The sequence below is a fragment of the Elephas maximus genome, chromosome 5 (assembly GCF_024166365.1).
Source record: "Elephas maximus indicus isolate mEleMax1 chromosome 5, mEleMax1 primary haplotype, whole genome shotgun sequence".
NCBI classification, from domain to species: domain Eukaryota; kingdom Metazoa; phylum Chordata; class Mammalia; order Proboscidea; family Elephantidae; genus Elephas; species Elephas maximus.
This window is the reverse complement of record NC_064823.1, coordinates 155,930,864-155,955,834: the sequence shown is the minus strand read 5'-3', so window position 1 is coordinate 155,955,834 and position 24,971 is coordinate 155,930,864. Positions and strand designations below refer to the sequence as shown.

The following is a 24,971-nucleotide window of genomic DNA, read 5'->3' as shown; positions in this document are numbered from 1 at the left end:
TGATAGAGAGAATACTGTGTGTGTTAGACAGCATGGTGGAGGAGAGAGGTGTCTTTGAAAAATGACATCTGATCTGAAATCTTAATAAGGAGAGAGTAACCAATAACCAGTTCCCATTGAATCCATTCTGACTCATGGAGACCCAATGTGTGTGTAATTGGAAAAGTTTCAAACTGGAGGCACTCGTGTCAGACGTAAGAATGACGGGGCCAATGTGCATTCCCAGGAAGCAAAAGATAAGGATGTAAACCATTTATTCATGGGAAGAATGTGTCAAGATGTGTACATCTTGTTAACCGGAAAAAAGTATGTTCACAACTGCAATCACGTATAACTGAACCTGCTGGTGCCACTCACTCTGTTCTAGCCAAGTGGCTGACTTTTACATTTCAAAGGACTTCAAGCTGAAGTTGATCTTAATCAATTCAATCATTAACCCGCTACCTTTCCTTTGTTCTCTATGTATAGAGACCTCTCTCTCCTGCTTGAACTGTGGAGTGCTTTGTATTTTTACATGAATGTCTTAGTTATCTAGTGCTGCTATAAAAATACTTCAAGTTGATGGCTTTCAACAAACAGACGTTTATGCTCTCACAGTCTCGTAGGATAGAAGTGTGAACCCAGGGTGCCAGCTCCAGGGGAAGGCTTTGTTTCTTTGCTCTGGAGGAAGGTCTTTGTCATCAATCTTCCCCTGGTTGAAGAGCTTCTTAGCACAGGGACCTCAGGCCCAAAGGATGCATTCTGCTCCTGGCACACCTTCTTGGTGGTATGAGGACTCCCTGTGTTTCTGCTTGCTTCTATCTTTTATATCTCAGAAGAGATTAAAATACCTGATCTTGTAAATTGAGTCCTGCATCATTGACAGAACTGCCTCTAATCCTGCCTTATTAACATCATAAAGGTAGGATTTACAACACATAGGAAGATCACATCAGACCACAAAATGGTGGACAACCACACAATACTGGGAATTATGGCCTAGCCAAGTTGACACACATTTTGGGGGGACACAATTCAATCTATCACAATGAACAACAGAGTTCAAACAAAGAACTGTTCCCGGTGACACAGGGGATAGGGATGCCCCCTGCAGGCCCTGGTACACCCGTATTCCCCCATCCCTCCCTTGATGAGGCAGGAGAGCTCTCAGAATCCTGTAGTCCAGTATCTGGTTACCACCAGGAGTATGTTTTCCCCCTTGATAATCACGTTTGCAAAGACTCTGCCTGTCACAAAACTGGAGTTATTTAGCAATTACATATGCCACTGGTGTTACTGTTTTTTATGTCCTTTTCATCGTGGAGACATTTTAACTAGCCACCCAGAACTACCAAGGGCACGTCATAATACTCTGGCATGGAAGCACATAAAACACTCCCTCAGTGGCAATTATGAGTAATAAAGTTAGGGAAGCATGCAGACACTTGCGTGTCTTAATTTGTGTTGTTAGTTTATACAATGTCCAAGTTTGTTTGCTGAATGGCTACCTTTGATTGAATAAGTGTGGTTACTTGAAAAGTGATTGGAGTCAGCGACTGGTCTACGAATCACACATCCCACAAAATCATTTCGTGTCGTTAACAGCTACCTACAGCATCTGCCCTTCATGAGCAGAACAGTGTCACATCATTGCGTCAATAATCATCGAAGCTTGACATTTAACACCTACCCCTGGTGGCGTAGTGGTTAAGAGCTGCGGCTGCTAACCAAAAGGTCGGCGGTTTGAAATCTACCAGGCGCTCCTTGGATACCTTATGGGGCAGTTCTACTCTGTCTATAGGGTCACTATGAGTTGGAATTGACTCTATGGCAATGGGTTTTTTTTTTTTTTTTTAATTACGATGTTGAGCTTTATTGTGGGCAGCGGTACAATTTCTTTTAGGTTTTAAAATAGTTTAGAATTGCCCACAGATGCCCACTTCTCCACAAGAGAACCTTGAGGCTCCATATACCAGGTTAGATCTCTCTTCTTGTTTGACTTCCTCCAAACAAAAAAGAGCAGAATTGAAAACCACACAGGGAATGTGACCTGGCTAAGACCACACTGTGAGTTGGTGGCAGGCCTCTGAAATCCTCATAAATTAAGATTAATTAAGCCCTAGTTAATGTTACTAAACGCCGTCTTGCCAGCTCTTTGGGCCATGGCGTAGGCTTTTTGGTTGTGGACATAATTCATCATTTTATGTGAATGGTGAACAGTACTTCAAAGGTGAGCAGGAAGGTGCTGCCTACTTAACATGCTGCCATCTAGCAATGAGTGTCGGATCGCATGCTTCTACTGCAAGGATACCAGTAGTGTGCCTGTGTGTGTGTGCAAGTGAGTGCATAGGTGCGTGTGCGTGGGTGATGCCAGAGATGAAGAGACAACTAGAACACCTCTGGAGCAACGTCTTTTCAAAGTGGCAGAGGGTAAGTTGGCAGGAAGTGACAGGGCGACTCCTCATCTATAGTCTGTGGCTCAAGAAAGATCTGTAGCCAATTTTTACCAGCCTTAGGAGATGCCCTGGAGAGGAGTTTGCCTAGTCTGGAAAGCCCCCTGCTCCCTCTGCCCCAGATTTTTAAGTCACCCTGTTTGGACCAGATGACTCGTGAATAGACTATGAGGTGCTATCCCTGTTTCCTGTCTGGATCATGCTAACACACACACACACACACACACACACACACACCCCAGTCCACACATTCTGGGCCCTGAAATAATTTATCCTTGTATATAGTGACTAGCATCATGAATTTGGGAATAGAACTCATCCTATTGGTATTAGGGTAAGAAAACAAATGTAAAAGATTTACCTTCCTCTGCTCCAAGGACCTGTATTGAATAAAAATAAAATAATATTGAGTGACTCCTGGTAATACAGAATTTAACATAATACTATGTATAGGTTTTGAAGCAATTGTTTAGTAAAGTTTGAGCAAAGTTTTTGCTAATATAGAGTCTTAAAAAAAAAAAAACTACAAATAATCTCCAAAAGACTAAACAAAAATCAAAACGACATGTTCTTTTTGGGGTGTGACAGGCAATAGAGTCAGCTCACGGGACTACATATCGCTTCGATTCTCCCAGAATGCAATTTGACCATCGCTATCAAGAACCTTTGAAATAGTCACACTTATCCCAGTAATTTCCTTGATGAGGCTCTTTTTCTAAGAGAGCAACCTGGACCAAGTTCCATGTACAAAGGTGTTCAGTATAGCCTTACTTACAATGTCGAAACATTGGGAACAATTTACATGCCTCTCTAAATAGGGGGAAACCCTGGTGGCGTAGTGGTTAAGAGCTACAGCTGCTAACCAAAAGGTCAGCAGTTCAAATCCACCAGGCGCTCTTTGGAAACCCTTTGGGGTAGTTCTACTCTGCCCTATAGGGTCGCTATGAGTCACAATCAACTTCGCAGCAACAGGCTTTTTTTTTTTTTTTTTTTGATCTAAATAGGAACCATTAAGTAAATTTGGGTGGTAAATCTGCTTATTGGAATATTATAAGGGTATTACAAGTTCTTATGTAGCATATGGGATAACATTATACGGTAAATATACTTCAACGTTATATAACACATTCAGTATAAAAACCGGGTCCATGAGATATTTATACATATGCATGTTTCATATGTACGAAAGTGTATATGTGTATATACAGAAAACATGACTTGAAGAAATATGATAAGATATTAATAGAGCTTGTGTTTAAACAGGAAACCCTGGTGGCATAGTGGTTAAGTGCTACAGCTGCTAACCAAGAGGCTGGCAGTTCAAATCCACCAGGCGCTCTTTGGAAACTCTATGGGGGCAGTTCTACTCTGTCCTATAGGGTCACTATGAGTCGGAATCGACTCGATGGCAGTGGGTGGGTGGGTGTTTAAACGATGAGACTAAGGTTAATTTTCTGTCTTTACGCCTGTTCTGTAATTTTTATTTAAAAAATTGAACATATGAAGATATTCATATGTTATTCTTTTAAAATGTGGCCATCAATCTTCACAAACATTTCCTTTCTCCTTCCTTCTTTAATAATGGTAGACTTTCTGACCATCCTTCATTATTGAAATCTACATGCTTATTGGACTTGTGTTCTTGGGCCCAGTTCTACTCTTGACGAAGCAAAAAGCTTTATAGCAGGTATAGTATCTGCTGAAGCGTTTCCTTAACTGCAAATAGTTTTTTGAAGTCCGTTTCATGCACTGTAGAAACACTCGTGGCGTAGTGGTTAAGTGCTACTGCTGCTAACCAAAGGGTTGGCAGTTCGAATCCGCCAGGCACTCCTTGGAAACTCTATGGGGCAGTTCTACTCTGTCCTATATGGTAGCTATGAGTCGGAATCAACTCGACGGCACTAGGTTTTTTCTGTCATGTACTGCATCAGCTAGGGGGGTACCCAATATCATTCAGACAAGAGCTTCTTAACCTCGGGTTTGAAGGATGGCCATGGATGGCACCGTAGGGTCCATGAGCATAATAAAAGTAAAAACTCATTTTTTTCCTTATAAAAATGTTCAAATTTTTTCCTGCACTGAGGAAGGTTTTATACCTTTCATCAAATTTTCAAAGGGGACGGTGACCCATAAAATGTTCAAAACCATTGGTTAACGGATGCGGTCCAAAGAGGTGGTACCATTTACCCAGGGTCCTTGTTATCTTGCTGCAGAGCGGACCCTAGAGCCCAGGCCTCCTGACTCACATTGGCTTCATAGACAAGAAACCTTTAGCAACAAATTGCTTAGAGGGACATTGTATGTCTTCTGTGGAGCTGGCCGACAGACAAGCCCTTTTGTTTCAAAGTCCTTGGGGTCTTGTAGGGTTCTGGAAAGAGCATATAGTTTTCGTTACAGACAGTAAACCAAGGCAAATCTCTAAGTTAAGTGACAAGGGTAATGAATCCATTCTAATGAGTGGCTGTCAAGTCTCCCCAAGGAGTGTGCCCCAGGACTTTGAACCTGGCAGCTCAAAGTGCTCTCTCAGCGGCAGCCGTGGTTCTCTGGCTTGTCAGAGAGAGGGGAAGCCATGCTGTAAACACTGCTGAGAAGCCCTCCGTCTTGGAGAGCAGTTGGTTTATTTACTTGAGACTCAGCCAATTTTTTTTTTTTTTGCTTGGGGGCTCTGAATTTAACACCAAATGCCATTAGGAAAGTGGAGTGAAATCTCTCTAGTTTCTCTACTTTAACTTTATGTATTTGTTAGAAAGTAAACATATTCAAGTTAACTAGTGAACTCTCGTTTGTTCCTTCCTTCCTCCCTCCCCCCCTGCCTTCTTAGCTATTTCCTTCCTTCATTCTATTTTCTTTCTTGCTATTTTAGCTCAGATGTGTCTCTATTTTCTAAGGCAGAGAGATGCAGGGGTGGGGAATGGGGAGCCCTAACCTTTGGACTTCCAGGGCCTGGCCCTATTGTCTGTGAGCTGTGAGAAGTCTTGCGACCCCTTTGAGGCTCCTTTACTCTTAGGGTTGTTGTGAGGACGAAACTAGACAATGAGTCTCTCCTTTCTTTGAAAGCTATTAAGTGCGATAGGTCAGCGGAAAAGAGGAAGACCCTCAGTGAGATGGATTGACGCAGTGGCTGCAACAATGGGCTCAAGCATAACAATGATTGTGACGATGGTGAAGGACTGGGCAGTGTTTTGTTCTACGTAAATAGGGCTGCTATGAGTCGGAACCAACTCAATGGCACCAAACAACAACAATGTGAATTTGTGGTGCGGTGGGGAATGCATTGTTTCTGCTGGATGGATTCTAGTCCACAAGATAAAATTCAAGCACTAAACACATACACACACACCCACACCCGCAAATGTGACATTTGCCCTACCAGATGGGCTGTTGTGATGGGGAAACAGCTTTGAGTCTCAGCCCAGAGAGACAATAGGGAAATGTCTCAGCAAAAGATAAGGAGCAGGAATACGTTTTCCCAGGAGACCTTGTTGTTGCTTAGAATGATATCAACTTTCAGGAGAATGCCAACCACAGTTGCAAAGAATACATAAAATGCTGCTTATGGTTAGTCTCACCATTTCCTTCTTGTTTGTTAGTGACTGGAGATCCTATTGTCCTCTCAGACTGACCAGTGAGTTATGGACTGGAGGTCACCTTGAATGGCAACCTTCTGCTACTCGAGACACGTAAGTCTGGCCCATAGTGAGAAAGAGGTGGAATTCCTGGGTTCATGAACCTTGTCAGTTGCCTGCAAGTCAATTCTGACTCATGGAGACCCTATGTGTTTCTGGGTAGAACTGCTCTGTAGGGTGTTTAAAGCTGTGACTTCTTAGAAGAAGATTGCCAGGACTGTCTTCCAGTGCACCTGTGGGTGGGTTTGAACCACCAGTCTTTTGGCTAGTAGTTGAGCACTTAGTTGTATGCTCCATGCACACACTCCTTCAAGGACCTTAGATATGTAGTTTCTCCAGCAGTGAAGTACCACACTCCAAGCTTTCTCCTTCCTAGTGGTACTCACGATGTTGGACAACACCCACAAGAGGGAAAGGCTGAGCCCTTTTAGTTAGGAGTTAAGCATGCTAGCCTTCTTGACAGGATTATCTTAGGGATTACAGGTAATAACTGTCTTACTGTGTAAGTCACAAGTTAGAAATGTTATTTTTGATTTTAGCATACTCATAAAGCCAAAAAAAAAAAAAAAAAAAGAAAGGAAGGGAGAAGAAAAAGAACAGTAATCAACCTAAGTGATCTATCTAGATGTGAGGACACAGGTCAAATACAGAACCAAATCCCACAGAAGTTCAGTGGGAGGGAGGCGAGGCCACTTGTGTCATCATACAGGAACTTTGCATCCGTCATGGGTGGACACACCACCTTTCCTAGGAGATCATCTCAGGAGACTTATGGAGGTAGATGTCCTTAGAAGGTTCTAAGATAATGTTTCCATCTTACTTGATTTTTGTGCCATCCATTGAGCCCCTGTTACTTGTGCCTGGTTGGCACGAATGGTTTGTGGTTGACTACTAATCTAGAGGTTGGCTATATAAAGCCACCCAGTGGCACCACAGAAGAAGCGCCTGGCGTTCTGCTTCCATGAAGATTACAGCCAAGGAAACGCTGTGCGGCAGTCTCTGTAACATATGCGTTTGTCGTGAGCCAGAATCGACTCGACAGCAACTAACAACTACTCACATGACCTTTTGTGTGCTTAGTTTGATTGTATCGTAGCAACTCTTGGAAGACGTGTACCCATCCCTATTTTGTGACTGAAGAAACAGAAATCTGGGGAGTGGGTGGGGGGAGCACTTGCCAAAACTCACAAGACCAGTAGTTGGTGCAAAATTTGAATCCAGCTCTGTGTGACTGAATCTCATAAACATTTTACTCTGCAGTTGTATCTTTACTGTGAAGAACAAATACCAAGTTACAACACAATTCCCAGTGCTTTATGTCTAGTGTAATGGTGGAGCCTTGAAGCCATCAATGGAGACTTCATGTCTTCCATCTGGAAATGGACACGTTGTTCATTGGGCTAGTAAGGACTGAACATGGGTGGCAAAAAGGAGCCTTGGCTTAAATTCTGGATCTTAGCTCGTTTTGCTTTAGCTTTCTTGCCTTTGAAGTTGGGATAATAATTGCTGGGTTGTTGTTAGTTGCTGCCCAGTTGCTTCCAACTCATGGTCCCTAGGTGGTGCAAAAAGTTTTGTTTACTAACCTAAAGGTGGGCAGTTCCAATCCCCGCAGGGGTCCTGTGGAAGAAAAGACCTGGAGATCTACTTTTGTTAAGATTAACCAAAACCCCATTGCTGTCAAATCTTCTGACTCATCGTTACCCTACAGGACAGAGTAGAACTGCCCCATGGGGCTTCCAAGGCTGCAGTCTCTATGGAAACAGACTCCTTAAGCCTTGTGCCATAGTGGCTAAGCTCTCGCTGCTAACCTAAAGGTCAGCAGTTCAAACTCACCAGCCGCACCGCAGGGTGAAGATGTGGCAGTCTGCTTCCAGAAAGATTACGGCCTTGGAAACCCTATGGGGCAGTTTACTCTGTAACACATGGGGTCGCTGTGAGGGATAATGATATATCTTCCTTTTTGCTATTGTAGCTCAGAGGTATCTCTGTATTTTCTAAGGCAGAGAGACATAGGGGCCGGGGTGGGATTCCTGAACTTGGGACTTTCTGGGTCTGGCCCTATTGTCTGCCAGCTGTAATTCTCACAGTTATTATGAAAATTAAGTGTGATAAAGTATCTGAAGCAAATAGTATCTTGCCCATAAAAAACCAAACCAAACCAAACCCCTCGCCGTTGAGTTCTTACTCATAGTGACCCAGTAGGGCAGAGCAGAGCTGCCTCACAGGGTTTCCCAGGCTGTAATTTTTAAGGATGCAGACTGCCACATCTTTCTCCTGCAGAGCAGCTGGTGGGTTTGAACCACCGACCTTTCAGTTAGCAGCTGAGCGCTTAACCATTGTGCCGAGAGGGCTCCTTATTTTGCCCGTCGAGGCCAAGTCCAGTGCCGTTGAGTCGATTCCAACTCATAGCGACCCTATAGGACAGAGTAGAACTGTCCCATAGAGTTTCCAAGGAGTGCCTGGAGGGTTAGAATAGGTGACCCTTTGGTTAGCAGCTGTAGCACTTAACCACTACACCACCAGGGTTTCCTATTTTGCCCATAGCAAACATTTAATAAATGTTTGCTTCCATGTTTAGCAGGCCAAAATTGCTACTTACCTCTCTTAAGTTCTTTAAGCTCATGTTTCTGAAAGAGAAAGAAGTAGTGTTATATAAAATACAGTTCATAATGACCAAGATAAAGTCATTCTGAGCCCTTGCAAACCTTTGGTTACATTTACATTGCCAAATTAGCAGCCCACAGTCCAGTGCGATATTTATTGCTATTCTATAAAACTAAAGCCTGGTTGTTTTTGTCATAATTCTCTAAGAAAAAAAAAAAAATGAGCCAGTAGTAAAGGTGGTGACATAAAGACCATGAATACACTTGCTTCTCGTTTTGGGAGAATTTAAATACTGTCACCCTTCCTGCTGACATATGGTTTTCCACATCAGATTCCATTGGGACACTCCGACTTGCTGTTATTCCCTTGATTTTAAAGCAAGTGAATTTTTGCTCTAAAGAAGTGTAAAGACTTCTAAGTATGAAGCTGTCCAGTGCAGTGGAACCCTAGAAAGGCACGCTTAAGAGAAAGGAAGCTGATTATGCAAGGAGAACAAAGCTGAGTAAAATACGCGTTGCCGTCGAGTCGATTCCGACCCATAGCGAGCCTGTAGCTGAGTGGCAGGGATGTAATTCCAAATGGATTTACAGACATGGACTGGTCTTGAATAAACTCCAAGCCTTTTGGTTTCCTTGGCCAAGCAGCCTCTTTAAACCTCATTTTTCTCATCTACAAGAGTATCTATCTTGGAGGGCTGTCTTGAGAAATATGAGAGATGACAATGAAAACGGCGTGTTCAGTGGACACTGTTGCCAGAATGAAGCCGAAGTCAGAGGAGAAGACCATAGAAGGAGCAGGGGTGAGGGTGTAAATTCCACCTACCCATGTCTGTCAGTGAAAAGGTTGGAGCTTTAAGAAGGGCCTGGGAGATTAAGGCTGCAAAGACAATTTCAGTTGAGGCCTGTTGGTCTACAGTCATAACGGTTAGCCTGTATGAGGTAAAAGTATCCCAGAAACACACGATAATGAGGCACTGTAGACTGGTCTCAGGTCTCTGAGCAACAGGCAACAGGACTGAGGTGTTAGTGAGTATTGAATATACCATGAGCTGCCGGAAGAATGACCAAATCAGCCTTGGAGGAAGAGAGGATGACGAGACTTTGGCTTGCTTACTTTGGACACATCATCAGGAGAGAGCAATCGCTAGAAGAGGACATTAAACATTACGTTAGGTAAAATAGAGGATCAGTGAAAATGAGGGAAACCCACCATGAGATGGATTGACACAAAAGCCTAAACAAAGGAATCAGACATGTCAACGGTCATGAAGATGGCGCGGGACTTGACAACACTTCATTCTGTTATGCATAGGGTTGCCATGAGCCCTAGCCGGCTCCACGGCACCTAACAACAAGGCTGAGCTTCCATGTTTTCCAACCTCTTCTCTTGTCTCTTCCGAGATAATAAGCTGCACATACCACATTCTCCCTTTAAATTGCAAAAGTGAGAAGATAAAGAGACATGAAGAGAGGTAATGAAGTGGAACCAACTCCCATAGTAGTAATTATTTTGGGGTTAAACTGAGGTTAATCTTGGTATTTTTAGTAAGATTATATTAGGGATACTGACAGGCCATATGGCTTCAATTTAAAATGTGTAATTGATTTTAGACTTGTGATTTTAAGTTACAGAGTCAAGATCTTTTTGACTCAGTTTGGAAAGAGTTTGAACTGTTAAAGGAACTTGAATTTTTCTATATTTATAAATTTATTTTACTAGATATATACAAAGGAGACCTGGTGGCATAGTGGTTAAGACCTTGGCTGCTAACCAAAAGGTCAGTAGTTCAAATCCACCAGCTGCTCCTTGGAAACCCTATGGGACAGTTATACTCTATACTCTGTGCTATGAGTCGGAATCAACTCAATGACAGCAACTGGTTAGATAGACAAAAGTTAATTGTTAAAGAAAGTTTTGCATGTTAGGGTTGAAATTTGCCCTGTCAGCCTTAAAAGTGCTTGAAAATCGAAATAGTTAGCTTTATAAAATTTATAATATTTAATTTTAAGGCTTACATTTATACATTTAAAATGTCTAAAGAGAATTAACTGAGTGTGTAAATAAGTCTATTGTCTAAGATTCCTTAACCTGTCTAACTCGAGTTTATAGAACACTAGTTGAAGAACAAGCAAAGTGATTGTCTTTCTTTTGATATAAAATCACTCTACAAATAGAACAATATGCTTTATAGGTTGACATTAGAGGCTTAAGTGAAGCTAGGTTTTGGAATTTGTAGCTTCAATAAATTGAATTCTAAGTGGAAACTCAAGTAATTGTAAGACATTCTTTCTGTGTACAACCATCCTCCTTGGGCATTAGAAATACCCATTTGGACAAGACCCTGCAAGTTAGCTGTTCCCCTCACCTGTAAAATGAAGGGGATGGGCTTTAGGGGATCCCTTAAATGAGAAGTAAAGGTGACTGGGTGGTGTCCAGAGGTTTACACTCAACTACTAATTGAAAGGTTGGAGTTCAAATCCACACAGCAGTGCTGCAAAAGACAGGCCTGGTGATCTGCTTCCATAAAGATTACAGTCAAGAATACCCTACGGAGCAGTTCTACTCTGAAACACATGGGGTTGCTGTGAGTCAGAATCGACTCCAAGGCAACGGGCTTGGTGTTTTGGTTTAAATGAGATTTATGAAGACAAAGGACTGGCACCGTGGCACAAAAAGGAAGAGAAAAAGCAGGTGGGGAAATCTGGTCTCTTGACTCACGGGTCCACCCCACGGCACCACACTGCCTCTTTGAGTGCATCTTTTTTTTTTAACAATATTTTACTGTGTTTTTGGTGAAAGTTTACACAGCAAATTAGTTCCCATTTAACAATTACTACACAAATTGTTTGGTGATATCAGTTCCATTTCTCATAACGTGCTAACATTTTCATTCATTCCATTCTGGATGTTTCTTTTCCAGTGGTCTGGCTTCCCTGCCCCCTTCCCTTTCGTCTTTGTTTTAAGTAATTGTTGACCATTTGGTCTCATATAGATGATATATTTTTTAAGGTGTGCAGTACTCGCTGGTAATATTCTTTATTTTATGAGCCAGTCTGTTATTTAGCTAAAAGTTGAGTGCATCTTTGAAATCAGAGGTTTGCCTACTCTCTGCCTTCTGGAGATGGCCAATAAAACAAAGTACTTAACTACGTAACTTGGATAACTTCGCCCACATCTCTTCCCTTGCATAACAGATGCTTAGCCTGTTTCAGTCTGGCAGCTCTGGGGCAACCCCTTCCGCATCACAGTGACGTGCAAGCCCTGCTGACAGACAGGTGGTGGCCATGCATGAGGTGCACAGCTCGGGAGAACCCCGGTCTCCCGCAGGGAAGGTAAGAATTTTACCACTGAACCACTGCTGTCCCCTAAATATCAGGTGCTTTATTTAAATTGTATTTTGGCTGAACCGTGCACATTGGGTCCCTGAATTTACTGAAGCTGAAAGGAGATACCATGGCACAATGTCCTCTGGGCACTTGGTGTCCTCCTCTGTAAAGTGGCGTAATAATTCTGCTTTCCTGTTGGGAGACTCAATGAGCTGATGCCCACAAAACGCTCCCAACTGGGCCCAGCGTGTAGTCAGAACTCAGCTCTTATTATCACTCAGGACGGTTGTATTTGGTACACAGCCACAGTATTAAAATTGCAATGAATACGCAGTAGAAAAAAATCCCCTTTTTAATTCTTTTTCTGATTATGTCCAGGAGAAAGTCTCAGTGTGGCGATGAACCAGTTGCTGTCACATGGATTCAGACTCATGAAGACCCCGTGTGTGTCGGAGCAGTAGTGTGCTCCATAGGATTTTCAATGGCTGGCTCTTCAGAAGTAGATCACCAGGCCTTTATTCTGAGGAGCCTCTGGCTGGGCTCGAACCTCCGCCCTTTTGGTCAGCAGCCAAGCGTGTTAAGCGTTTGCACCACCCAGGGACTATGTGGTAGTTACTATATCCTAAATGTCACTCTAAGATTTACTTACCTGCCTTTTAACAGACAGAGAAAATTCTCTGGGTTCAAAACTTTATTCTGAAGTTTTATTGGCACTGTTTGCATTGCAGTTATTTATGGGAATGATAGGTTTCTCTTTTCTTATTGTTGTAAATGTAGATATAAGAAAACATTCACCATTTAACATTTTTTATAGGTATGATTTGGTGACATTAATTACACTCATCATGTGTTCAACTATTACCACTATCCGTTTCCAAATTATACCGTCTTTATGCCAGAAGCTCAGCGTTGCCTAAGCAATGAATCTCGGTACGTTTCCCCTTAAATAAATTTGTTCAAGCCAAAAAACGGGCTAAGTAAAATATTAAGTACGTATGTCAATATTGCAAAATGATAGTGGTTGAGAACGTCCACCCAGCATTCCCCAAACTTCAAAGTTCCCTTCTAGTTCTGAGTTGTCAACGAATGATCTAAATGACGTTTTCCTTAACTGGCTGGGCTTTGATTCAGCAATCGTTTTGCAAAGCTAAGTCTTAGCTTTAAAATAGAGAATGGCAGAGCTGGAGGAGGCAAATGGGGGCTGCCTGAAATGATAGCTGGAACCACAACCACCATCCTGGGTGAGCAGGACCCACTGTAAAGGGCTGCAGCTCTCAGGCTGCTTGCAATTGATGGAGTTGATTGACGGATGTAAATCACAGGCTCCTGGTGAGGGAGGGCAATTCAGCTCCTGGTGCCCGAAGAAGCAGCTGCTGGGAAAAGGAGCTTCTGTGTGGATTGGCTGTAGAAGCTCAGACCTCCAAAGGTCCTTCTGTTTTTAGAGGAAGTAAGACCCGGTGGTGCAATGGTTAAGCATTTGGCTGCTAACCAAAAGGTCAGCAGTTCAAATCCATCAGCTGCTCCTTGAAAACCCTATGGAGCAGTTCCACCCTATCCTATAGGGTTGCTGTGAGTCAGAATTGACTTGACAGTCACGGGTTTGGTTTTGGAACTACTTAAAGATGTTTCTGAAGGCACAGTTGTCTTTCTAAAGCCAAGCTCCTTCTTATTCATGGGGTATTTCCAGGAACTTGCACAGAGATTTATACGCTTGTCAACTCGATAGTCACATGCCGTCGTTGGGTGCTGTTGAATCAGCCCGACTCATGGAGACCGAACACACAACGGATCGAAATGCTGCCTGGTCCTGCGCCACCCCCACGATTGTTTGAGGATCCAACAATGTTCTATTGTGATTCATAGTGTTTTCATTAGCTGATTTTGGAAGTAGAACACCAGGTCTTTCTTCCTCGTCTGCCTTTGTCTGGAAGCTCCACTGAAACTAGCTCAGCATCACAGTAACAATGTAATCAGCTGCTAACGGAAAGGTTGGAGGTTGGAATCCACCCAGAGGTGCCCCGGGAGAAAGGCCTGGCAGTCTGCTTCTGAAGAATCAGCCACTGAAACCCTATGGAGCACAGTTCTACTCTGACACACATGGAGTCACCATGAGTCAGAGTTGACACGATGACAAGTCACAGATCAGCCCTGTAAACTTGACAAGTTACTTAACTTCTGTGAACTTCAGTAACCTTATGTGTCCAATGGGTAAAAACAAAACAAAACAAAAAAAACCTGTTGCTGTTGAGTTGATTCCAACTCATAGTGACCCTATAGGACAGAGTAGAGCTGCCCCATAGGGTTTCCAAGGCTGTAATCTTTACAGAAGCAGACTGCCACTTCTTTCTCCTGTGGAGTGGCTGGTGGGTTTGAACCGCTGACCTTTCAGTTCGCAGCCGATAGCTTAACCACTGCACCACCAGGGCTCCTTGTGCAATGGGTAAGGAGGTAATATTTAATGAGCACCTACTATGTGCCGTCCACTGGGCTGGGCACTCTACTCTTCCAGGCCTTAGCAAACCTCGTTTTATAGGGCTGTTGGGAGGATTTAATGAGGTAAAGTGTATCTACCCTCTGGAAGTGTTTGGGACAACAACAGAGGAGAAGCAGCAGTCTTCACATCGAAAAATGATTAAACAAACATAAACTATAACTACAGAACCTCAAAGATGCAAAATGCAAACTTCTCAAAATACCAACACCACTGAGATGACTGCCATCACCTGTCAGTTTGTCATACTGTGGTGGCTTGCATGCTGCTACAATGTTGGATGCTATGCCAACACCTGTCTGTCAGTGTGTCATACTGTGGTGGCTTGCATGTTGCTACAATGTTGGATACTATGCCAGGGAAATTTTAAATACCAGCAGGGTTACCTATGGGGGACATATTTCAACAGAGCTTCTAGACTCAGACAGACTAGGAAGAAAGGCCTGGCAATCTACTTTTGAAAATCATCCAATGAAAATCCTATGGATGACTACAGAATGTTGTCTGATATAACGCTGGAAGATGAGCCCCCTGGGTTAAAAAACACTCAAAATACACAGTGGCTGCAACAAGGGACTTGAGCATACCAGTGATCATGGGGATGGCACAGGAAGGGGCACTATTTCGTTCGGTTGCACGTGGGGTTGCCATGAGTTGGAGCCGATCTGGTGGCAATTAACACCACCACCACCACTAAGATGACAGCACAGTAGCTCGGTGTGACCCCTGCCGCAGTGGGAGCATTTTTATTATTAGTATTATTTTTTGTCTTAAATTTTTTTTTACTGTTGTAAAAATATGCATAACACAACATTTACCAATTTAACATTTTTCAATTCGCCGACAACAATTGCTTAATCCTGTTGTGCAGCCATCAGCAGCATCTTAACACAATGGAAACCAGAGGCCCGGCCAGACAAGGCCTGAGGACCTGAGACGCTTCCATGGCAGGGGTATTCCTAGCACCTGGTTTCTCCTGGGTCCTCAGCCCTGGCTGCCAGTAGCTTCATCTGAGGAGCTTTCAAAATACTGATTCCAGGTTCCACCAGATTCCAGGTTGCACCCATTAAAGCAGATACTAGGGGACAGTACTTTTATTTTTTTTTTTGAAATACATAAAAACTTAAAAAACCCGAAAATAGATTATGTTTTGTCTTAGCTACCTAGAGCTGCCATAACAAAAATACCCCAAGTGGGTGGCTTGAAAGGACACGGTTTTTTTTTTTTTCTTTTTTCTAGAGGTTCAAAGTCCAAATCAGGGTCTCAGCTGCTCTGATTCCTTCAATGAACGTCTCTCCTAGTTTCTGGTGTCTGATGGCCATCCTTGGAGTTCCCTGGCTTCTGTCTCCCCACCTGTGTGTCTCTCTGTGTCTAATCTGCTCTTTTTTATAACTTGGAAGTGATTAGGTTTAGGGCCCACCCTATAATGCTATGGCCTCATTACTTAAGGATAGAAAACCCCTATTTCAAAACAGCATCATATTTACAGGTACCCATAAATTCATTGCCATTGAGTCGATTCTGACTCTTAGCCACCCAATAGGACAGAGTAGAGCTGCCCCATAGGGCTTCCAAGGAGTGGCTGGTAGATTTAAACTGCCAACCTTTTGGTTAGCAGCTGTGCTCTTAACCACTGCCCCACCAGGGCTCCATTTACAGGTACAGGAGTTAGGATTTCAACACATATTTTCAGGGGGATACAATTCAGAACTGGATAGATACACAGATACCCACACACACACATACACACATGGGGATACCCGTTAACTGCTGCTGTCAAGTTGGTTCCTAGTCATAGCAACCCTACAGAACAGAACCACTGCATAGGGTTTCCAAGGCTGTAACCTTTACGGAAGCAGACTGCCACATCTTTCTCCCATGGAGCAGCTGGTGGGTTTGAACCACTGACCTTTTGGTTAGCAGCCAAGTGCTTAATCACTGCACCAGCAGGGCTCCTTGCAGAAGGAAATACATATTTATGAAACATCTACCATTGTCAAGCAAAGATGTCACCTTGAGGACTAAGGTGTGCCCGACCCAAGCCATGGTATTTTCAACCAACTCATATGCAAGTGAAAGCTGGACAATAAATAAGGAAGACTGAAGGAGAATTTTGAGTTATGGTGCTGGTGAGGAATATTGAATATAATATGGAGTGCTGGAAGAATGTACAAATTTGTCTTGGAAGAAGTACAACCAGAATGCTCCTTAAAAGAAAGGGTGTTGAGACTTTGTCTCATGTGCTTTGGACTTATCAGGAGGGATCAGTCCCTGGAGAAGGACACTATGCTTGCTAAAGTAAAGGGTCAGCGAAAAAGAGAAAGACCGTTAACAAGATGGATTGACACAGTGGCTGAAACAATGGGCTCAAACATAGCAAGACTGCGAGGATGGCGCACGACTGGTGTTTCGTTCTTTTGTACACAGGGTCACTAGGAGTTGGAACTGATTTGACATTGATGGCGGCAGTGATGGTTCAATGATAGAATTCTCACCTTCCAGTGGGAGCCCCGGGTTTGATTCCCAGAAAACGCACCTCGTGCACGCCATCCCTTCTCTGTCAGTGGAGGCTTGCGTGTTGCTATGATGCTGAACAGGTTTCAGCGGAGCTTCCAGATTAAGACAGACTAAGAAGAAAGTCCTGGCTATCTATGTCTCAAAATCAGCCAGTGAAAACCCTATGGTTCACAGTGGTCTGATCCAATCCTTCATGAGGATGGTACAGGACTTGGCAGCGTTTTGTTCCGTCGTGCATGGGCTCGCCATGAGTGGGGGGCCAACTTGGTGGCAGCTAACAATAACAACAACATGTGTCAGGCACTGTGCCTGGAAATGCAGATACAAAAATGAGTTACTTCTTCCTTTCAGGGTGGAAGAGGCAGACTTGTACCCAGGCATGTTATATGCGATGACAAAGACACCGACAGAGAAGGACTCAGTGTAGTGATAAGAGTGCAGTACATGTTGGTTGTGAATTTGCACTAGGCAAGCCCTGCTAAGCACTTTATGGAAATCATCTCAATCCTCACATTAACCCGTGAGGTAGGTGGTAGGTATTATTATTATCTTCACTTTGTTGTCGTTAAGTCCCGTCCAGTTGATTTTGACTCATATTGATTCCATGTGACAGAGTAGAGTTGCCCCGTAGGGCTTCTTAGGCTGTAATCTTTACGGGAGCAGATCTCCAAGTCTTTCTCCTGCTTGGGCTCAGAGATTAGCAATTTGCCCTAAGACAGGGTTTCTCAGCTTCTGCGCTATTGGCCTTTGGCCGCATTGTTTTTTATTGTGTGGGAGGGGGCTGTCTTGTGTATTCTAAGTGATAAGCAGCAGCTATGGCCTCTACCCACAGATGTCAGTAGCAACACTCTCAAAGCTGTGACATCCAAAAATGTCTCTGGACATTGCCAAGTGTCCCCTGGGGGGCAGAGTTGCCCCTGGTTGAAGACCACTGCTCCAAATCTGCCAGTTCTTAAGAAGTTGAACTTGAATTTCAACCCAGGTAGTTTGAACCCAGACTCAAGAACCCATGTTTTTTCCCTCGACACTATGCTGGTTGAGAAGGGGTCACAGAAGATATTGGGGAGTGGAGAGAAGGACGGGGTGCTTCCTGGAGGATGTAAGTTTGCGTGGGGCTTTAAAGGATGAAAAGATAAAGAGACATTCATCAGACAATTAAGAGGGAGAAATGACATTTTCGTCAGAGCCAGTGATGAGTGGGTTTTCCTTAAATGCTCAAAAGGAGCTCGATAGTCTGAATTTCTGTATCCATGGGAAATGCTTGCTGACTAAATAATATCTTGTGCCCAACCTGCTGAATCAAGCTTGCAATAAGAAAGCATTGCTCATTCTGTACAGAAGTAAGAGGGGGACGCTAATCTCTGTTCTGACTTCCAAAACAAGGTAATTTTGAAAATTCAACCTCTATTGGAGGGGGAAAAAAAGCCCATTCTCATCCACTGCGTTTGTGATTAGAGCTTGCTGCCAAACGTCCCACACAATCCGGAGCAGGGGTCCATCGTCAGCACTCAACACTAGAGGGTTGTTTTAAAAATATTTATTTGTCAAAAAGGCAATAACATTTTTGATAAATGGATTTTCACTTGCGGTTATATTCCTCCAGCCTGGGTGACGGGAAGCTGGAGGCCACTACTGGTCCCGGAAGAGTCTGGTACCCCTTATGGTTTTTATATAACCATATCCTGATTCTGCTTGACATTTAGCATTTTCCTTAGTAACTAATTCAGACCTCAAGTGAGCAACTGTTTTAATAACTCATTTTATTAGAAAGAAGCTGTATTTTCTAGAAAGACTCAAACTTCAGGCTTCTAAGACAATTTTCCCTCAAGATTTATTTGGTTTATCTCCGTCCTAATTTGGGAGCCCATTCAGAGAAGTGATTTGTTTGGTTTTCCCTGTCACCTCCTGTGATGGTTAATTTTATGTGTCAACTTGGCTTAGCTATGGTTTTCAGTGGTTTGACCGAACAGTAGTCTATAGTTGTTGCCATGGAGTGGTTGCATGTGATTAAATCAGTTGGCCTTGTGTCATGGATTGAATTCTGTCTCCCCAAAAATATGTGTCAACTTGGTTAGCCCATGATTCCCAATATTGTGTGGTTGTTTTCCATTTTGTGATTGTAATTTTATGCTAAAGAGGATTAGGGTGGGATTGTAACACCACCCTTACTCAGGTCACCTCCCTGATCCAATGTAAAGGGAGTTTCCCTAGGGTGTGGCCTGCATCACCTTTTATCTCTCAAGAGATAAAAGGAAAGGGAAGCAAGCAGAGAGTTGGGGACCTCACACCACCAAGAAAGCAGCACCAGGAGCAGAGCCTGTCCTTTGGACACGGGGTCCCTGCGCCTGAGAAACTCCTCAGCCAGGGGAAGACTGAGGATGAGGACCTTCCTCCAGGGCTGACAGAGTGAGAAAGGCTTCGCCTGGAGCCGATGCCCTGAATTTGGACTTGTAAACTATTAGACTGTGAGAAAATAAATTTCTCTTTCTTAAAGCCATCTGCTTGTGGTATTCCTGTTATGGCAGCACTAGATAACTAAGACACCTTGGCAAAGCCGATTACCTTCTATAATGTAATGTCTAATATGGGGATTCCTGGGTGGAACTAATAGTTAAGGGCTCTCAATTACCAATGGAAAGATTGGCTGTTTAAGCCCACCCAGAGGCAACTCAGAAGAAAGGCCTGGTCACAGCCATGAAAACATTATGGACCAGTTCTACTCTGACACACATGGGGCTGTCATGAGTCAGAATTGATTCAGTGGCAACTGGCTTGGTTTCTTAAAATGTGTAATGTAATGTACATAATGTAATGTAGTCAATCAATCAGATGAGGTCATACCAGTGTAGGGTGGATCCTAAACCTAATTACTTCTGAGTTATAAGAAGGCCAGAATAGACACAGAGACACACACACAGGGGATGACAGATGACATATGAGGATGATCTATGAACAAGGCAATGCCAAGGATCAATGGAAACACCAGAACTAGGCAGAGACCCTGATTTGGACTTTCAGGCTCCAGAACTGTGAGAAAATAAACTTCTGTTCTTCACAGTCACCAACTTGTGGTATTTCTATAACAGCAACCCTAGGTAATAAGACACCCTTGCATAGCACATCAGTACCCCTGGAATTCCACCAGCACCAAAAATAACAGCAATAACAACTCACTCACCTGGGTCCTCTCCAGGCTTCAGGAAAGGTGTGTCTCTGAGGAAAAAGTGACTTGCTGCTCTCCGGCGTGGGGGGCAAGGGCTGGTACTTCCTCGGAAGAGCGATGGGAGGCCTGTGTGAAGAGCCACAGGGGGTCTGAGAAAGTTTGCTGCACTAGCGGCCCTCAGACTGGAGTTCACACTCACAACCATGCCCTCGGCTCTCCCAGCTTCTGTTTGGAGACTTCCGTTCTGGGACTTCTGTTTCAGGGTGCTCACTACTTCACAGAGAGCCTGGACCAGGTCGCTTCGGATATTGGCATACTGATTCTTCTAATGAGCCTAAATCCACCTCCCTGTAACTTGGTCATTGGTACTCTACTATTTTCTAAAGGGTATAATATAAATTTTTACAGGGTGTCGCATATTTCTCATTATACCACCTGTTTTAGTTTTAGGAGAACTGGGAAAACTGTGCCAAGCACCTTCCATTTACCACAGACTAGAAACCCTGAGGTTCAAAGACCCTCCAAAGAAATCTGAAAATTGTTGAACGTCAACAACTTCCTTTTTTTTTTATAATTGTCTTTTTTCAGAGATTATGCATACTTTAAGGTGATGTGTACAGGTGCCTAGTTGACAAGGGGTGGACTGTGATGTTTAAGATTGTGTGTCAACTTGGCTGTGCCATGATTCTCAGAGTTTTGGCACTCATGTGATGTTGTGGTCACTTCCCTGTTGAGATTTGATATGTGATCACCCCCATGCTGGGATCTGCTGTGAGTAGCCAATCAGTTGAAGCAGAGTTTCCTTGGGCATGTGGCCTGCATCAAATGTGGGTTGATGCTCTGTTAGGGCTCAGGGGCTTTTGCTCATTCCGAATCCTGCAGCTGGCTCCTGTGCATCTGTTCGTCTGACCTCCAGTTCTTGGGACTTGAGCTAGCTGCTTACCTGAGGTCTTGCCTGCCGATCTTGGAATTCATTGATTTTCACAGCCTGTGAGCAACAGCCCTGCTCTCTGACCTACTGATCTTGGGTCCACCAGCCCCTGTAGCTACATGAATCAGGAGAAGTCTCTATCCTGACCTATGGGCGTGAGACATTACAGCCTTTAAAACCGCATGAGCCATTTCCTTGACATAAATCTCTCTCTATATATTTATACACTTTACTGGTTTTGCTTCTCTAGAAAACTCAGCCTAAGACAAACTTTAATTACAATATACAGATACAACACACCATACAGCTACAACTCTGGCTTCAGTGATGTCCTCTTGATAGCTTGAAGTTGGTCATGGTGAGAGTATTTACACTGCGGAAATCTGAAAATGCTACAAATCAGGGCTTGATTTATTGTTTTGTTGATTCTCTAGACCAGGGGTCAGCAAATTTTGGCTTACAGATCAGCCCTGTTTTTTTTTTTTTTAATTATTGTACTTTAGATGAAGGTTTACAGAACAAACTAGCTTCTCATTAAACAGTTAGTACACATATTGCTTTATGACATTGGTTAACTACCCCATGACATGTCAACTCTCCCCCTTCTAGACCCTGGACTCCCTATTACCAGCTTTCCTGTCCTCTCCTGCCTTCTAGTCCTTGCTGCAGGGCTGGTGTGTCCCTTTAGTCTCGTTTTGTTTTATGGGCCTGTCTAATCTTTGACTGAAGGGTGAACCTCAAGAATGACTTCATTACTGAGCTGAAAGAGTTTCTGGGGGCCATACTCTCAGGGTTTCTCCAGTCTCTGTCAGGCCAGTAAGTCTGGTCTTTTTTTGTGAGTTAGAATTTTGTTCTACATTTTTCTCCAGCTCCATCTGGGACCTTCTATCATGATCCCTGTCAGAGCAGTCCGTGGTGGTAGCCGGGTACCACCTAGTTGTACTGGACTCAGTCTGGTGGAGGCTGTGGTAGTTGTGGTCCATTAGTCCTTTGGACTAATCTTTCCCTTGTGACTTTAGTTTTCCTCATTCTCCCTTCCTCCTGAAGGGGTGAGACCAGTAAAGTATCTTAGATGGCCGCTCACAGGCTTTTAAGAACCCAGACGCTACTGACCAAAGTAGAATATAGAATATTTTCTTAATAAATGATGTTATACCAATTGAGCTAGATGTTCCCTAAGACCATGGTCCCCACAGCCCTCAGCCCAGTAATTTAGTCCCTCAAGGAGTTTGGATGAGTCTATGGAGCTTCCATGACCTTGCCTTGTACAGCTTGTGCTGGCTTCCCCAGTATTGTGTACTGTCTTACCTGTCACCAAAAAAAAAAAAAAAATTTTTTTTTGAAGTTACCACTTATCTATTGACTAGTGTTTTTCCATGCCCACACCTCCCCTCCTTCGTAACCAACCACCTACCTGCCTATCTACCCACCTACCTACCTACCTATCTGTCTATCTGTCATCTACCTACCTATCTACCTACCTTCCTATGTAGGAGTCCCTGGATGCTGCAAATGGTTAACAAGCTCAGCTGCACACCAAATATTAAAGGTTCGAGTCCACCCAGAGGTGCCTCGAAAGAAAGACCTGGTGATCTACTTCCAGAAATTAGCCATTGAGATTAAACAAAGTACCTTAGTTTGAGTTCCTCCCAAAAGTTAACCCTAGGAAAAGGACTGGAGTATCCACAGTTTTTTTGAGATGTGATTCCTGGGATCACAGTGAGGAAACAGAAAGAAGACGTGTCACTTCTGAGGAGAGACTGCAGTGGATGGACTAATGGGTGGATTTCCTCTGAGGGCAACTGGGGCTTGATTCTGCTGGTGACCTCCTGAGAGACTCTAGCGTACACCTCAGAATTGTCCACTGAGAGGGAGGAACTGGAGCATTTATCCATGGGTTCCTATTCCTCACTGGTCAAGGGACGCTCCTGGGGCCTCCACACCCTGGCACTCCTAGTCTGCTGTCTGTGCTCCCGTGGACAGAGAAAGCCCTCAGACAGAGAGAGATGTGAGAGCCCGGGGCACTCACGAAACAGCAGCTAGGGAGATGGTGACGTGATGGTAGTGATTGCCTCACAGGGTTTCAACATTGTTCACCGCAGGTCCCCAGATGGTATGTCTAGCAGATTTTAGGGCCATAAAAATCTCAGTGCTGAAACTCTTGGTCGGTATGTGTCTATCATAATTATTTCTCCTGTGGGAAGAATACACACCAGATAAACCTGAAGACTCGCTGCTGGGGACGAGACACCAATGAAGCGAGGGATGTAGGAAGCAGATAATAAACTTTGGTTGTACAGGGTTGTTGTTGTTGTTAGGTGCCATTGAGCCGGTTCTGACTCACAGTGACCCTGTGCACCACAGAAAGAAACACTGCCTGGTATTGCGCCATCCTCACAATTGTTGCCATGCTCGAGCCTATTGTTGTAGCCACTGTGTTAGTCCATCTTGTTGAGGGGCTTCCTCTTTTTCGCTGACCCTCTATTGTACCAAGCATGATGTCCTTCTCCAGGGACTGATCCCTCCTGATAGCATGTTAATATGTGTTTCTAGTCTGCAGCATGCTTGTGTTTGTTAAATGAATTAAATATCTTATCATGGTGTAATCACCTATCATGCTTTTCAATTCGCAAAGTGCATCTAAATTAGTCCTCAGTGAATGTCCTACACCAAACCTGATTATCTCAGGTCTTGGTTGTTATTGTTAGTTTTTCTTATGTGAGTCAATTTGCTTCCTGATAGAAATTTTCATAACTTTTTATCAATAGCCCTCCTATGGTGTGAAAACGAAGAGAAAATAGGCGGCGGCAATAAGACACAAGGTAAAGTATTAGATGTTATTGACATGGTGGCTGCAAAAATGGGGTCAAACAAACCAACGATTGTGAAGGTGCTCAGGATCAAGCTGTGTTTTGTTCTATTATACAGACGGTTACAATGAGTTGGAGCTGACTTGATGGCAACTAACAACAACAACAACAATTAGACATTGTAACTCCTCTGCCAATTTTAAGTCCATGGAGGGCTTGCCCCTGTCTCAGGTATATCTGGCCGTGCTAGATACATGCCTATAATAATACTATCTGATAGATTTCTCTACTAAAATGAAGAAGGGAGTGAAAGAAGGGAAGCAGGAAGGAATGAATGAAGAGCTAGACAATGAAGAGCAAATGAAGTCTACTGAATAGGCGACTGTTTAATGAACGAACGATTACATGAATAATCGAAGGCTGGTTTAATCTTGCTGATTGGCCAACTCATACTACTTTTTCAGTGTCAGATGTTTGTGTTTCTCTTTATCAAGTACTTCAACAAATCATTTATGTATAGAGCAAAACAAAATGCCATTTTAAGCGCCTTACCGAGGAGGTGGTAAAGGAATCTGCAAAAGGAAAGAGAACCAGAAATGCAGTTTATTATTCATTGAGCAGGGTCCATGGTTAACAATTTTAGGGTTTACAAACAGAAATGATGAATTTTAGGGTTTACAAACAGAAATGATGAATACCAACAAAACTTCTAGGACATATTTTTAAAGTGCTATTTAAGCACTCACGTTGTTCATGCTTCTATGCGTCTAAACTAAAGAGTAGGTGGCAAATGTATTTTTAATGATTTCTCTTACCTTGGCTTCTTTTATGAGTTTGTCTCCTAGGAAATAAGAGGGAATACCAGTGAATTTATGGAAAATGCCATTAAGCACTACTTTTTAACTTTTACCTATGTTTAAATAGAAACCAGTCTCATTTTTAATAATAATGAAGATAATGACAATTAACATTCGTTGACCCCTTATTAGATGCCCACACCGTGCTAAGTACCTTAGTTCTGTGATCACACTCAACCCTCACAACACTCTGATTGCTACCCTTGTGTTAATG

General features: G+C 43.3%; 1 protein-coding gene across 1 annotated transcript in view; it reads right to left on the bottom strand.

Moving 5' to 3' along the window:
- Positions 1-24,971, bottom strand: part of CLNK (cytokine dependent hematopoietic cell linker) — a 128,580-nt gene that overhangs the window by 44,207 nt on the left and 59,402 nt on the right. The window contains exons 7-11 of the mRNA XM_049885312.1: positions 24,716-24,741; positions 24,453-24,472; positions 20,175-20,285; positions 8,658-8,685; positions 2,794-2,812 (exon numbers count right to left, since the gene is read on the bottom strand). Coding sequence (XP_049741269.1) covers positions 2,794-2,812; positions 8,658-8,685; positions 20,175-20,285; positions 24,453-24,472; positions 24,716-24,741 — 204 coding nt within the window. The remainder of the gene's footprint in view (positions 1-2,793; positions 2,813-8,657; positions 8,686-20,174; positions 20,286-24,452; positions 24,473-24,715; positions 24,742-24,971) is intronic.